General features: G+C 37.7%; 1 protein-coding gene across 3 annotated transcripts in view; it reads left to right on the top strand.

Moving 5' to 3' along the window:
• The window catches only part of MAP3K13 (mitogen-activated protein kinase kinase kinase 13), a 161,351-nt gene that overhangs the window by 125,270 nt on the left and 22,880 nt on the right, over positions 1–13,201 (top strand). For all 3 annotated transcript variants that reach the window (XM_020286590.2, XM_076003332.1, XM_076003335.1), the window contains 4 exons: positions 92–283; positions 5,482–5,640; positions 7,308–7,466; positions 8,414–8,522. In XM_020286590.2, coding sequence (XP_020142179.2) covers positions 92–283; positions 5,482–5,640; positions 7,308–7,466; positions 8,414–8,522 — 619 coding nt within the window. The remainder of the gene's footprint in view (positions 1–91; positions 284–5,481; positions 5,641–7,307; positions 7,467–8,413; positions 8,523–13,201) is intronic.

The raw sequence follows: 13,201 nt of genomic DNA, 5'->3' as shown, positions 1-13,201 counted from the left end.
GGTTTTTGTTAAATTTATTAAATATTCTTAAAATATAAATATGTATACATGTATGTGTGTATTTATGTACATGTTTGTGTTTTCTTGGAAGGGGTGTTTGTACTCAGGCCCCGTGTTATTGTATTATCATGGAATACTGTGCCCATGGACAACTCTACGAGGTCCTGAGAGCTGGCAGGAAGATCACGCCCCGATTGCTAGTAGACTGGTCCACAGGAATTGCAAGTGGAATGAATTATTTGCACCTCCATAAGATTATCCATCGTGATCTCAAATCACCCAAGTGAGTTTTGGAGCTAATTTTTCAGCTATTTTGTTTTGTTGTCTTGAAATAAGGAATTTTTATCAACCACAGTTAAGTTTTCAGACATCATACTTTCAGTTCAGGTGAAATCAGCACAGTAGGTAATTCTTTTGTGCATACCTTTTGGATTATTGTTGACCTATGTACTTACCTATATGACATATATTTCCAGGTACTAGTTTTCCCTTTTGATGCTGTTAAATTGTACAACTGTGAAATAATATTCATTACTTGGCTGGATGTAGTGGCTCATTTCTGTAATCCAAGCACTTTGGGAGGCCGAGGTGGGAGAATCACTTGAGGCCAAGAGTTTGAGACCAGCCTGAACACAAGTGAGACCCCATCTCTTAAAAAAAAAAAAAAAAGAGGCCTTTTTTATTGCAACAAAGGGTTTCTTCATCATCTGTGGTAAATGTATCTTGAGCTCTTGATCTGTATACCTATGGCTTACTCTTGCTTTGTAATCTTATCTTTCTCTCCTCAACAATCATTGCTTCATGCTTTAAAAAAAGAAAAATTAGCTGGGTGTAGTGGTATGTACCTATAATCCCAGCTACTCAGGAGGCTGAGGCAGGAGGATTGTTTGAGCCAGGAGTTTGAGGTTGTAGTGAGCTATGATGACACCACTGCACTCTAATCTGGGTGACAGGGGGAGACCCTGTCTGAAATATAATATATATTCATTATTATCAGAAGTATTCACTTTCCATCATCTCAGATAATCATTGCCAAACTTTCCCACTTGAAGGCTTGATTTGTTGTTTGCCTATTGTATTCAAAACAAATTTTTTAACTGAGCTTCATAAATGTGTACAACAGGATAAAAATGGATGAATAAGAAAGGCAGAGGCCGGGCGCGGTGGCTCACGCCTGTAATCCTAGCTCTCTGGGAGGCCGAGGCAGGCGGATTGCTCGAGGTCGGGAGTTCAAAACCAGCCTGAGCAAGAGCGAGACCCCGTCTCTACTATAAATAGAAAGAAACTAATTGGCCAACTAATATATATAGAAAAAATTAGCCGGGCATGGTGGCGCATGCCTGTAGTCCCAGCTACTTGGGAGGCTGAGACAGAAGGATCGCTTGAGCCCAGGAGTCTGAGGTTGCTGTGAGCTAGGCTGACGCCACGGCACTCACTCTAGCCTAGGCAACAAAGTGAGACTCTGTCTCAAAAAAAAAAAAAAAAAAAAAGAAAGGCAGGCCGGGCGCGGTGGCTCACGCCTGTAATCCTAGCACTCTGGGAGACCGAGGCTGGCGGATTGCTAAAGGTCAGGAGTTCAAAACCAGCCTGAGCGAGACCCTGTCTCTACCAAAAATAGAAATAAATTAATTGACCAACTAAAAATATATATACAAAAAATTAGCCGGGCATGGTAGCGCATGCCTGTAGTCCCAGCTACTCGGGAGGCTGAGGCAGTAGGATCGCTGAGCCCCGGAGATTGAGGTTGCTGTGAGCCAGGCTAATGCCATGGCACTCACTCTAGCCTGGGCAACAAAGTGAGACTCTGTCTCAAAAAAAAAAAAAAAAAAAAAAAAAACCAGCCTGAGCAAGAGCGAGACCCCATCTCTACTATAAATAGAAAGAAATTAATTGGCCAACTAATATATATAGAAAAAATTAGCCAGGCATGGTGGCACATGCCTGTAGTCCCAGCTACTTGGGAGGCTGAGGCAGGAGGATTGCTTGAGCCAGGAGTTTGAGGTTGCTGTGAGCTAGGCTGACGCCACTGCACTCACTCTAACCTGGGCAACAAAGCGAGATTCTGTCTCAAAAAAATAAAATAAAAAGGAAACAAAGGTAAAGAAAAAATAAAAACAATACAACTAAAACTTGTTCACAAAATGTATGCCATAAGAATCTGTACAGTTGTTAGAGGTAGACTACATACTTGGCTTTGAGCTTCCTAGAATCTAAGCAAAGGAGGAAATGAACAGAAGTTTCACAGTGGCCTTAAGGAAAATAAAAGCTGGTTAATTGAGGGAAGCAGAGTTGTTTCTCGTAATCTGTTTTCAAAATGATTCCTTGGCTACTAATAACCACTGTCAGTGGAGTGTTTATTCAGTTCCCCAAATTGTATGAAGAAAGGAATTGACAAAATGGTATATTTCAGTGTAGCTCTTATTTGTAAACAATATTTTTATTATTTCTCATCACATTTTGGTTTAGAGAAGTAGAGGATTAATCTCTTTTCAAAAACATATTTGCAAGGCCAAGCACTGTGGCTCATTCCTGTATTCCTAGCACTTTTGGACGCCAAGGCAGGAGGATCACTTGAGGACAGGAGTTCGAAAACAGCCTGAGCAGCATACCAGACTTATTTTTTCTACAAAAAACAGAAAAATTAGCTGGGCATGGTGGTGTGTGCCTGTGGTCCCAGTTACTTGGGAGGTTGAGACAAAAGGATCACTAGAACCTAGGAGTTTTGAGGTTGTAGCTATGATGATGCCACTGCACTTTAGCCCAGGCAACAGAGTGAGACTCTGTCTCAAAAACAAAACAAAACTGGCCAGGCGAGGTGGCTCATGCTTGTAATCCTAGCACTCTGGGAGACCAAGGTGGGCGTATCGTTTGAGCTCAGGAGTTCCAGACCAGCAAGAGTGAGACCCTGTCTCTACTAAAAAAAATAGAAAGAAATTAGCTGGGCAACAAAATAGAAAAAAAAATTAGCTGGGCATGGTGGCGCATGCCTGTAGTCCCAGCTACTCAGGAGGCTGAGGCAGAATGATTGCTTGAGCCCAGGAGTTTGAGGTTGCTGTGAGCTAGGCTGATGCCACTGCACTCTAGCCCAGGCAACTGAGTGAGACTCTGTATAAAAACAAAAACAAAAACCAACATATTTGCATAGTGCTTTCATGGTTTACAACTTTTTAAGTATCTATTATCATATCTTCTTTGATCCTGGCAAAAACTGTGTGGGATAGATTTGACAAGTGTCATTATTCCTATTTTATATAAGAGAAACTAGGGCTTAGCCCAAAAGTCATGGGGTTAGGACTTGAACCCAGAACTTCTGAACCAAAGACTACTGCATCCTACCTCATTATTTGAAGGTAAGGGATTCACAATGAATCCTGCCTCTTCTTTGTAAAAGATACAAATCAACCCTTGATTATAAACTTCAAAGGAAGGTCTTATTTATCACCATCATTCTCAGCAATGTTTATTACAGTGCTTAGTTCACTTTACTTGCAAATATTTTATTATATATTTATTATATATTATTATATATTTTTCATTTCTTCTTAACACAACCAGTTGCTTTTGCCATCCACTACACATAAAGTATATGAAATATTAATACTTGCCAAAGGCCTATGAGAGTGATCATCTTTTTCACCATCTTGTTCTTGAGAATTAATTTTAGAGGCAAGGAGTTGGGAACTCTCATGCTACTGTCTTTAACTCCTGTCATTTAAAGATTAGAATAGTAAGTTGGTTATCCAATAAGCCTTTCCCTGTGTTAATGATAGCATTCCCTACCCTGGCAGCCTCAGCTTCTTTGGGTTTCAAGGTCACTTTGAGAAGACAAGATCAACCTGACTTACTGTAACAAGACAGTCTATTGCCTACATTAAATCTGCAGGGTTTGTGAACCCAACTTTGTCTCAGAGAAGATTTCATAAAAATTCCAACATTATATTATCTCTAGTTTCCAAGTTCATTCCCTCTTGTCATTCTAACAGAGGCAAAAGAGGAAGTTCCTAGAAAAATTTCCCTCTTTCTAGGGGCTTTTTGCCTTTTCTGACTTTCGTGGTATATGATACCATCAATTCTCCAATTATCTCAGGTATTCCATAATATTTTAATTCTCGTATATTTTTAACTAACACCATTAAATTAAAACTCCTAAATTATATACATTTTACATGTCAGGTGCAAAACCAGAGTGTGGATGAAGGTATTCTAAAGCAATTGTAAGTACTGAGTGCTTTGGTAAATAGAGAGCTTTTGACATTGGAGGTGTAAACTTGGCAAATGTGAAGTTCCTGGTTCAAAGGGAGAAGGGAGGGAATAGATTCAGATGTTTTCTGTTTTCTAACCTCTTCAATTCTGATACTATTTGAGCATTAATCCTCTTTTTGTTAAAAATCGGTCCAAATGTTATTAAGCCTCTGGAACCCTAACTCATTAACATTCTAAAGTTATGAACAGGTTATTTCAAATGAATTCAGTGCAGTGTGTGAGGCTGCCAGTACTTTGAATGTGGCACCAGATCATATTCCTCTTTGAGGCTAGCAAAAGCAGTTTGCCCAAGGTCACAGTTCAGGTAACTACTATGAAAAGTAAAGCGTGACTTATGTGGAACCTAAAGCTTAGATTTATTCCTGCTTTTCCTTATCAGCACTAGTGAAATCCCAGCATACATGTTAGCCTTTTAATGTCATGAATGTAATGAAGCCTTTTAATGTCATGGTCTCATTCTTAATATTAGTTGGCTATCATTTTAACAGTGTTTAAAAGAAGTGTTTTTCTTAGTAGCTTGGCTAAAACAGGCAAGGATGAAAACCAATATTTATTGATCATGGGTGCTTTACATATCTTACCTCATTCAATTCAAATGAAAATTCAATGAGGTTGTTATTCCAGGTCCATAATCCCTTTCCCAAAACTCTTGGAGTGAGAAGATTTCAGAGAGATAACAGTGCATTACCTTCAGACATCTAGTGAAGTCTGGAGCAGCACCTTAAAATCAGCCACATTTACATAGCCATATTTACATAGCCATATTTACATATTTAAATATCTGTAGGGAAGCCTATGATATTTACACAAAATGGGATAAATGAAGTGAGTTTGCCTCGTATATATGAAAAAAATATTCATAAACCGTTTTGAGAACTTTTTGCATTTTTGAATTGTGAATAAGAAACCCTGACCTGAAGTGTCTCCATCTTACAGATAAGAAAACTAGCTTAGAAGAGCCAAGTGATTTGGCAAAGGTCACACAGTTAGCAAGTAATGGAGGTGGGATAAAACCAAGTATTAAAACCCCAGTAAGCAAACTGCCTCAGAAGCAAGAATGATGCTGTTTTTTAAGTCAATGTCCCAGTAACACTGGAAATTGCAAGCGGAATTCTACAAGGAAGGAGGAAGCAAACCAAATCTTCAGTTTCAGCCATTTAGAGTCGTGGTTTTCATTAGTACTAACGATCCGGATGTTTTCTTTCCTTCTTTTTAAAGTGTTTTAGTGACTCACACAGATGCAGTAAAAATTTCAGATTTTGGTACATCTAAGGAACTCAGTGACAAAAGTACCAAGATGTCCTTTGCTGGCACAGTTGCATGGATGGCTCCAGAGGTGATACGGAATGAGCCTGTCTCTGAAAAAGTCGATATATGGTGAGTGGCACCATCTGTGCCAACTAGAAAGCCTTTTTCCACTTTCACCGTATCAGTGCTTTCTTCCTGCAACAATTTTACTTTCTCAGAATGTTCTCTAGTGTTGCCCGCTTCTGGTTGATTTTAGTCTCATATTATCTGGGGTACCCAGTATGCTGATACATGGTGAGAAGGATTAGGAGGGGAATTAAAGTGCATATGCATTCAGTGATCTGGGGGACCCTCAGAGAATATGCTGAACTTTCTAGAAAACTGAAAGTTTACTTCAAATAATAGAGAAGTCTTTCTGAAATGTATTACATAATTCTCACCTTCTTGAGTAAAATACATTAAACAGAGTTTATCTTTTCCTAATGACTCAGGCCATCATTACAATATCAACAATGTGCTTTGCTGTGATACGGTTATATGCTCTAAGACCTGTTTGAGATGTATAGGCTGTTTGTCCTTTTACTGAACAGCCCCTGTGGGCTATGCTTTTTTCTTTAATCTTTATCAACACTTCCTCTGAGGTTATAAGTCTTTACTATTAATAGTATTTTTCCCTGTAATTGCTTTTATTTTACTCTTAAAATTGGAGTCTAGTAACTTTTAGGCTTAAAATCAAAATAATGACATATGTTAAAATTGCATGTAATAACAGAGTAAATAGGATAAAGTAGAAATGTGGGATCATTTTTAAGTTGGGTAATTATTACCAAAGTGTCTTCCTTAGGGATTATACCAATTTATATTCTTGCCAGAAATGTGTAAGAGTATTTTCTTAGTCTCGCCAACAAAATGTACTAAACTTCTGGATTTTGCCAATCATATACATAAGAAGCAATGTCTTGGGTACAGTTTTAATTTACATTCCTCTTATTATAAGTAAGTTTATATATCTTTTATATTTTTAAGAGCCATTTGTAATTTCTTATTTGTGAACTATCCATATTCTTGGCTTAGTTTTTTGATCTGTATTCTTATCAATTTATAAGAGTGTTTTTTATATTAAGATTAGCCTTTTGTGTACATCATAGAAACTTTTCACATTTTATTATTTTGCTTATGATTTTTTCATGCCAGATTTTTTAATGCAGTTTAATTTCTCAATCTTTTCTTTTATGGCTTCTAGATTTCATAGTTTTAAAAGCCTTCATCTCAAACCAATTACAGATTCCTTAAAAAATAAAATTAAAAGGCTTCATTGCTCCAAGATTATTATTATTTTTAATTCTACATATTTTCTTTTAGGATTTTTGTGGTATCCTTTTTCACATTTAAACCTTTGATTCATTTAGAATTTATCTTGATGTATGGTGATGTGTGATTTAATTATTTTCCCCAATTATTCCAACAGCATTTATTGACTAATCAATTTTTCCCACCAATTTGTGATCATACATTAAATTCCTATATGTATTTGGTCTATTTCCGGGTTTCTAGTCCAGTCCATTAGTCTGGCTGTCTATTCATGCACCAGAGTTTATTACTAAGGCCTTATAATGTATCTTAATATCTGGTCTTCTTGGTTGCCCCACAGTGATTTTCTGAGTTTTCCTGGATGCTTCTGTTTTTCTTATAGCAGTATTGGAATTTTAAAACTGGGAATATGTATTGATTTCATTAAAATTAATATGTCAGTATTTCTGAAATGTCTTCTGTACATGTTCCTTGTACTACTGTAGGTCTTTCGGAGTGGTCCTTTGGGAGCTGCTGACAGGAGAGATCCCTTACAAAGATGTAGATTCTTCAGCCATTATTTGGGGTGTTGGAAGCAATAGCCTACACCTTCCAGTTCCTTCCACTTGCCCAGATGGATTCAAAATCCTTATGAAACAGACATGGTGAGAATATTGTCTCTAAAACAGCAAAGAAGTCTCTAATGCGTATTTGGAGGGAATCTCCTGATGATGGAAAAACTAGGAGTCTTGGGCTGGGCGCCATGGCTCATGCCTATAATCCCAGCACTATGGGAGGCCAAGGCAGGTGGATCGTTTGAGCTTAGGAGTTCCAGACCAGCCTGAGCAAGAGCGAGACCCCATCTCTACTAAAAATAGAAAAAAAATTAGCTGGACAACTAAAAATATATGTAGAAAAAATTATCCAGGCATGGTGATGCATGCCTGTAGTCCCAGCTACTCATGAGACTGAGGCAGAAGGATTGCTTGAGCCCAGGAGTTGGAGGTTGCTGTGAGTTAGGCTGACGTTATGGCACTCTAGCCCAGGCAACAGAGTGAAACTCTGTCTCAAAAAAAAAAACAAAAAAAAAAAATAACTAGGAGCCTTGGAGTTTGGGAGTCTTAGGTACAAATACTGGCTCTTTGCCCTTTTCTGTCTGTGCAATTTTGGGCATGTCATCAAGGTATCAGTTTTCTCATCTATAAAATAGAGAAAACACCTATTCATAGAGTTGATATGTTATAATTAATTAAAATTTATAAATAATTTGGTAGATTATCTCAAAATAATACGCCTTAGTAAATTATAGCTATTATTTCTTTGCCAATCCTAATGGACTATTATCAATAAGTCACTGATCCTAGATTTCCCATCATTAGAAGTATCTCATAATTACATTTTCCTCTTGCTCTTCAGTACATCCAAACTGTGCTGAGATACAGTTCAGTTGAACTATACTGAGTATAACAGAGTATAGCCGGTTATACTCAGATATGGCCATTTTGAGATACAGCCATTTCATAGTAAAAAGTCTTTTTCATAAAGTAGAATAAAATCTTAATCCTCCTGCACCTAATTTGTGAAATGCGCAAACTGTCTTTTTTACTTTTAGGCAAAGTAAACCTCGCAACCGACCTTCTTTTCGGCAGACACTCATGCACTTAGACATCGCGTCTGCAGATGTACTTGCCACCCCACAGGAAACTTACTTCAAGTCTCAGGTAGGTTGGGAAACTCTCTGCCAGGTGCTACTGAACAGACAGATAAGGAACTCTCAATGAGAAAGAGTAACTCTTAGAAGGGGGCCATTCTGTTGTTGTAACAATTATATAACTCTATTCATTATGGAACAATAAATATGATACTTCACACATATGACATTTTAGAGTTTTTTAAGCACTTATATTATTAACTCATTTGAAAAGAACATGTATCAGAATGTCATCCTTATAGTGGGTTCTGGTGAAATTGTTGAAGAGAAAAGAGAAAAAGAAGATATGAAAACTATAATGTACGGACATTTGAATTAGACTTACTGCTGACCTACATGAAAGTATTGCTTTCTTTGAAGTAGAAAATCTGAAGTACAGAGGCAAGAAGTTAAATGCCAGAAAGAGCCCATGATAGAATTAGGCCCAGAGAGAATCTTTTCTCTAACTTTAAGTGCACTACCTTGTAGCTCCAAATAAAATATGATTTAATGTATCTGTTAGCCTCTACTGTACTACAAACTATCCCAAAACTTATGGCTTAAAACAAGAAGCATTTATTTAACTCATGATTCTGTGAGTTAGCAATTTGGACTGGACGGTTCTGCCAGCTTTCAGTGGGCTCACTCATGTGTTTGTCATCAGTTGCCAGGTCAGCTGGGAGGCTGGCTGGTCCTAGAAGACCTCATTCACAAGTCTAGTGATTGGCTGGCTTTTAGCTAGAGCACTTCAGTTCTTCCATGTGTCTTCCTGTCCTTTAGCAGGCTAGTGTGGGTGTGTTCACATGGTGTTCCAGGGTAACAAATGCAGCAAGAGAGCAAGCCTGAATGCACAAGTGATTTTCAAGCCTGTTTCATTATGGCTGCTAATATCCCATTGGCCAAAGCAAGTCAGAGGCCAATCCAGATTCTAAGCATTGAGAAATAGGCTTCCCCTCTTGACGAGAGAATCCGGAACAGCACATTGTAAGGGCATGGATCTGGAAAAGAGAAGAATTTGTGGCTATTAAATTAAAATGCTGTAAATGTCATAAGAATTGGTCATCTAACCACTATCATTAGGGATAGGGAATGGTGGGAGATGAGTATATACAAGATCCTTATCCCCTCCACACCCAGGCAGTATCAAAAGGGAAGGAACTAGAACTTTTGAAATAAACATGATGATCCTAAATTATAGCTTTATGCTTATAGAATTTAACTATAGTATCACCTAATTTATTATTTCTCAATAGCTTTGTCTCACTTAACCCTTTGCGCTTGGATGTCAAGTGTGGATAATGTCGAGTGGATGATGAGAAAAAAGCAAGCAAGTGCAAAGGGTTAATGCTATTGTGTTTCTGAAATAAATTTTTGTAAAGTGAATTGCATCTCCCCACTGACTTCCAGTATCATTTCAAAGATCCGTTCTCAGAAAAGACATTTTATTACAAATTGGTGTTTCAACCTGCTTCTCGTAGCCTTCCTCCCCAATGGGTGGTGAGTTCACCTACCAGGAAAGTGGCTTTAAGAGGAGTATCTCCACCCACAAAACATCTGAATATAAATTTAAATTTTAAAAAAAGTATAAAAATAAATTTAAAAAGGAGGAGCATCATCCCTGGGATAAAGGGGGACTACTGTATTATGGGAGATTTTTTAAAAAGCAAGTTTTAGGTATAACAGCTTTAGTCTAGTGATTGAATAACTGGGAGACTGGACAAGATAAAAGCTATCTAAATGTTATGGACTTCCCCAGGCCTTTTCTGGGGCATAAAGAAGATATTACTAATGATAATAACCCAAGTTTCGCTGGATTTTTCCCTTACCTGCTTACACAGGACTGAAGTACCTTGTTCAGCACTCCCCTACTCCTTCACCCCCTACACATGCACTTTGGGAATCCCAAGTAAGGAGTGGTGATCTCACATAGCCTTGTATTAACTTCTGCTATGCTTTCCACTGACTCTGGCTAGACACAGCAGTCTCCTCCCCTGGCATCTGCTGGGTATTGCTTTGTTGGTTAGCCATCACTGTTTTCTGCTAAAAGGCCATAGTCCCCAGTTGGCATCCATTGCATGCTGCCATATCCGCAATGCACTGCCACCTCCCACTGGGAGCTGCCATCTCCTGATGCAACAGAAGCTCTGGAGTTCTCAAGATTCCAGAGCTACGTGTTGTTCTGTTTATGCAGAGAACTGTCCCTTTTCCTGTTGAGTTACACTTTGTGAATGATAACAGAGCAATGCTGGGGATCGCCCAGTGTTTTTCAGGTATTTTGGTGAAACAATGGGAAATGCCCCTTCACTCTTATGACAGTGGCGTTGTTATAGGTCAGCCTCTTGCAGGACTCTTCCTACCCTCATGGCATGTTCTCTCAGAAGCACCTCAGTCTCTGTGCAAATTGGCTTCACACCTGCCATCCCTCCCTTTTTTCAGATATGCCCAGACATGTCTGAATTGCAAATTAAGCTCATATTGGAACTCCTACTACATAAAGATTATAAGTATATGTGACAAATCTGCAGATTAACATCTACCAAGAACAGGATGCCTTTGGGTAAAACACATTATTAGTACCTGGTATTTTCCCATTCATTCTGTTCCCTCTTGACCAGTGGGAAATTGTTTTTGGAAATCTACTTTCTTATTTTTTTTCTTATTTTTTTTCTTATTTCAGCATATTATGGGGGTACAAATGTTAAGGTTACGTATATTGCCCATGACTCCCCTCCCCGCTCCAGTCAGAGCATCAAGCGTGACCATCCCCCAAACATTGCACATCTCACTCATTATGTTTGTATATACCCATCCTCTCCTCCCCCCTCCTACCCACCCGATACCCGATAAATGTTATTCCTATATGTCCATTTAGGTGTTGATCTGTTAATACCAATTTGCTGGTGAGTACTTGTTGTGGTGCTTGTTTTTCCATTCTTGAGATACTTCACTTAGTAGAATGGGTTCCAGCTCTATCCAGGAAAGGATCTACTATCCAGGAAAGGATCTACTATCCAGGAAAGAAATCTACTTTCTTACAGATTTTAATCTTCAGAAGTTTCTCTTTAAGTTTGCCATAACCATAAACTAGATTTAAGAAGGTTTATTTCCTCTAGAATTAAAAAAAAAAGAAAAGTAATCTGTGATATTTGATTTCTTACCACCAGAGGGAGGTATTTCTTTTCTTGGTCCTTCCTTTAAGTACTGTGCTAGCATCTACTGACTTGTTTTTACACAAAAGAGGGTCTCTTAAGGTCCAAATCTGACCCGCTCCCTTATCCTTCTTTGGTCAACATTTGCTTGTCATTTTTGGACTCTTAAAGCTACTCTTCCTACTCCATGACTTCAATCTCATGATTAAGAGAACAGCATTACCTATGCGTCAACCAAACCTTCCTTTACTGCTCAGTTGCTGTCAAAGACGATCATCAAATGAAGGGGTAGTGTATTCTGGAACTTCACTTTGTGATGCCTATTTGGGCAGGTTCGGTGCCTAAAAGTCAACCAACTGGCAGAAACTTATCTCCAGTTGTTATCTCTAATGAACAACATGAAAATCTAGCACATTATAAACAGATAAGCAGGACAATCATTTTATAAATAATTAAAATATAATCTCCTCCATAAAAATAGACGAGAAACAGCTAATTTGGGGAGAATGTTCTAAAAATCCACAATTACGTAAGAATAGCTTCTTCCATGATCCAGAGAGATACTCTTTTTTTACTGTGGCAAGAACACTTAACATGAGTTCTACCCTCTTAACAAATTTTATGTGTACAGTATATGTGCCTATTGTTAACTATAGGCACAATGTTGTATAGCTTATCTATCTCTAGAATGTATTCATCTTGCATAATTGAAACTGTATGCCCATTGATTAGCAATTCCCCATTTCCCCTTCCCCTAGCAACGATTATTATATCTGATTCTGTGAGTTTGACTATTTTAGATACCTCATATAAGCAGAATCATACGATATTTGTTCTTCTGTAACTGGCTTACTTCACTTAGCATAATGTTCTCGAGGTTCATTCATGTTGTTACATAACGGAGAATTTCCTTCTTTTTTAAAGCTGAATAATACTCTATTGTATGTATATACATTTTCTTTATCCATTCATCCATTGATAGATATTTAGGTTATCTAAATAGCTTAGGTTATCTTGACTATTGTGAATAGTGCAATGAACATGGGAATGCTAATATCTCTTTGAGATTCTGATTTCAGTTCTTTTGGATAAATACTCAAAATAGAATTGCTAGGATTGTTATTATTTAAAAAAAAAAAAAAGACAAGTGTTGGCAAAGATGTGAAGAAATGGGAACACTTGTACACTGTTGATGGGAATGCAAAATGGTGTGGCTAACATGGAAAACAGTATGGAGGTTCCTCACCAAATTAAAAATAGAACTATATTGTAGTAACATGTTGAAGGAATATAAATAAGGAGAGGAAAAAAATTATTAAAAAAATAGAACTATAATATCATTCAGAGAGATACTTTATAACATGAACCTAAAGGTAATAGAATAGTTTTAGGGGAAGACTATACAATTAGAGACATTTAGTTACACATCTAGCCTTCACTGGAAATTATCTTAAAATCTCTCATTAGCTCCTTGGAATGGTAGTCTATTCATAATATGAGGAAACTTCTTTTAGCTGTTTTTCTAGAAACTGCCTATAGACCATATTTTAACAGAAGTTTT

Source organism: Microcebus murinus, chromosome 1, assembly GCF_040939455.1.
Source record: "Microcebus murinus isolate Inina chromosome 1, M.murinus_Inina_mat1.0, whole genome shotgun sequence".
NCBI classification, from domain to species: domain Eukaryota; kingdom Metazoa; phylum Chordata; class Mammalia; order Primates; family Cheirogaleidae; genus Microcebus; species Microcebus murinus.
Note: the sequence above shows the minus strand (reverse complement) of the source record. Positions and strands in the feature narration are given on the sequence as shown.